The 1,940-nt window shown below is 37.2% G+C and overlaps 1 protein-coding gene across 1 annotated transcript; it reads left to right on the top strand. All coding sequences in view use genetic code 12, as the record gives it.

Annotated features, from left to right (window-relative positions):
• J8A68_005993 (uncharacterized protein) lies at positions 1 to 1,940 on the top strand (the record flags this gene model as incomplete). Its single annotated transcript, XM_049410121.1, has 2 exons — positions 66 to 732; positions 1,310 to 1,940. Coding segments are annotated over 2 exons (1,298 nt in total), but the record flags the coding sequence as incomplete, so codon positions are not given.

Here is a 1,940-nt window from a genome sequence, read left to right on the forward strand (position 1 = left end):
CCGGTTTTAATACCTATATTTTTTCAAAATTATATTTTAGAGATCTTCATCAGGCGATGACTAAGTCGGATGTCAAATACTTAACTTCTAAAATCAAACTGCTGTTTTTCAAAGGCATTGGAGAGGATATTGTAACATCACTAAATGTGCAAGGGGGTTTTGGCCTCCTTAATTTGGGCAAGCAGCTTTCGGGTCGCCGTGCTCAATATGTTTGGCATACCCTTACCAATGTTACTGATTGGAATTTTAACATCTTTAGGTATAAGCTCCAGGAATTTGTGAATAAGCTGGCTGACTCCTATCAAGCTTCTACAGACTCTATTCTAGCAATCCCTTGGTACAAGTTCCTCACTGGGTTGACTCTAAATTATCAGGGTAGGGATATTTCTACTATGGTTGATCAAAGTGATATTTTTACGAACACCGAGAAGGTGTATTTGGAAGCATGGTTTGATTTAATTGGTTCACTTCGCAAAACATATACGGCACAGCCGAGTCATTTTTCACATGATGAATATAGGGACTTCTTCGGGTCACCCCCTTCTACTATTCTCCCACCACTATTCGCAGATTTACCGGGGGACTTTTTCAATAGTCGTTCAAAGAAATTTAATATTGAAGCAAAGCCATGTGTTATCCCGGAGGGTTGGTCTAATCTTTATGATTTGGATCCCGCTGATTGGGTAAAATTTTTTAAGATCTTGGCTCATGGCAAACGTTGCTACCCAGATGGTATGGACGCTGTTCACCGACTCAATTTGGGTCATTTTACGCATCATTCTGACCGTGAATGTGAATTCTGTGGTCGTTATGTCTGGGGTCGCTATTACACCCATCATGTCTACACAAAGTGTCGGGTCACTAAGATTCTTTGGCAACTCTGCCGTCCACGCTCACTACCAAGGAGGCTACGCCTCTTTATTTGCAATTCCTCCCTTCAACCATTTCAATTAATGCAGCTAAATCGATACCTCGCCCTCCTTTATAAGTTTCAAAAATTTCGACGTGGAGGGGGCCGGAACGTTGAGCTCACGGTCCAATTCATTCGCAAATGGGTATCGTACACATCGAAGAGTCTTAACAACTACTCCTACACACTTAATCTATAGGATGCTGCTGAAATAAGGTTTTAGGCAATGATGCTTTTTGCCTTTAATGTATATTGTTTTTCTGTTTGTTATATTTCTGTATGTTAGTATGTATATGAACTCAATAAACAGATTGTATATGTAAAAAAAAAAAACTAATTCTGATTTTGATGATTTTGCATGCTTCGTTAATATTGATTTTAGGAAAGCATTCGACTCAGTTTCACATGATTTTATTGAATTATTATTAGAAAAAATGGATTTTGGACGACGGGCAAGAAATTTCCTTCTTGCTATTACTACAAAACAACAAGGTCAAATAATCATCAACAATCTAGTCGGGAGTCGCTTCCCTTTGGAAAGAGGCACTCGACAAGGTAATCCACTTAGTCCTTTGATATTTAATTTAGTGTTGGAAACATTATTTATTCAGATTACGAACAAAATGCAAGGTGCATGTTTAAATGCATCTGCTCATTTACAATTGAACTATACTGCATATGCAGATGATGTGCTCGTGTATTGTAATAATGAGACAGATCAAAGAACTTTCAAAGACTTGTTGGCAAAATTCTCAATAGAATCGGGTCTTCATGTTAATCACACGAAGACTAACGTGGTATATTATAACGATCCTCCAGCTAATCAGATATTTCCATATCCAATACAAAAATTAGATCCAAACACGTTTAAACATTTGGGTATTCCATTACGACAACGCTCCGAAAGTTACAATCCTTGGAAAAAGACATTAAATGAATTACGCTATTTAATACAATGTTTCCCCACATTTGATTTAAATGGACATGCAATCATTCAATTAATTAATTCTCATGTTTTTTCAAAATTGTA

The sequence above is a fragment of the Hemisphaericaspora subhashii genome (genome assembly GCF_019202705.1).
Source record: "Hemisphaericaspora subhashii strain CBS 10753 chromosome Unknown scaffold305, whole genome shotgun sequence".
Classification (NCBI taxonomy): domain Eukaryota; kingdom Fungi; phylum Ascomycota; class Pichiomycetes; order Serinales; family Debaryomycetaceae; genus Hemisphaericaspora; species Hemisphaericaspora subhashii.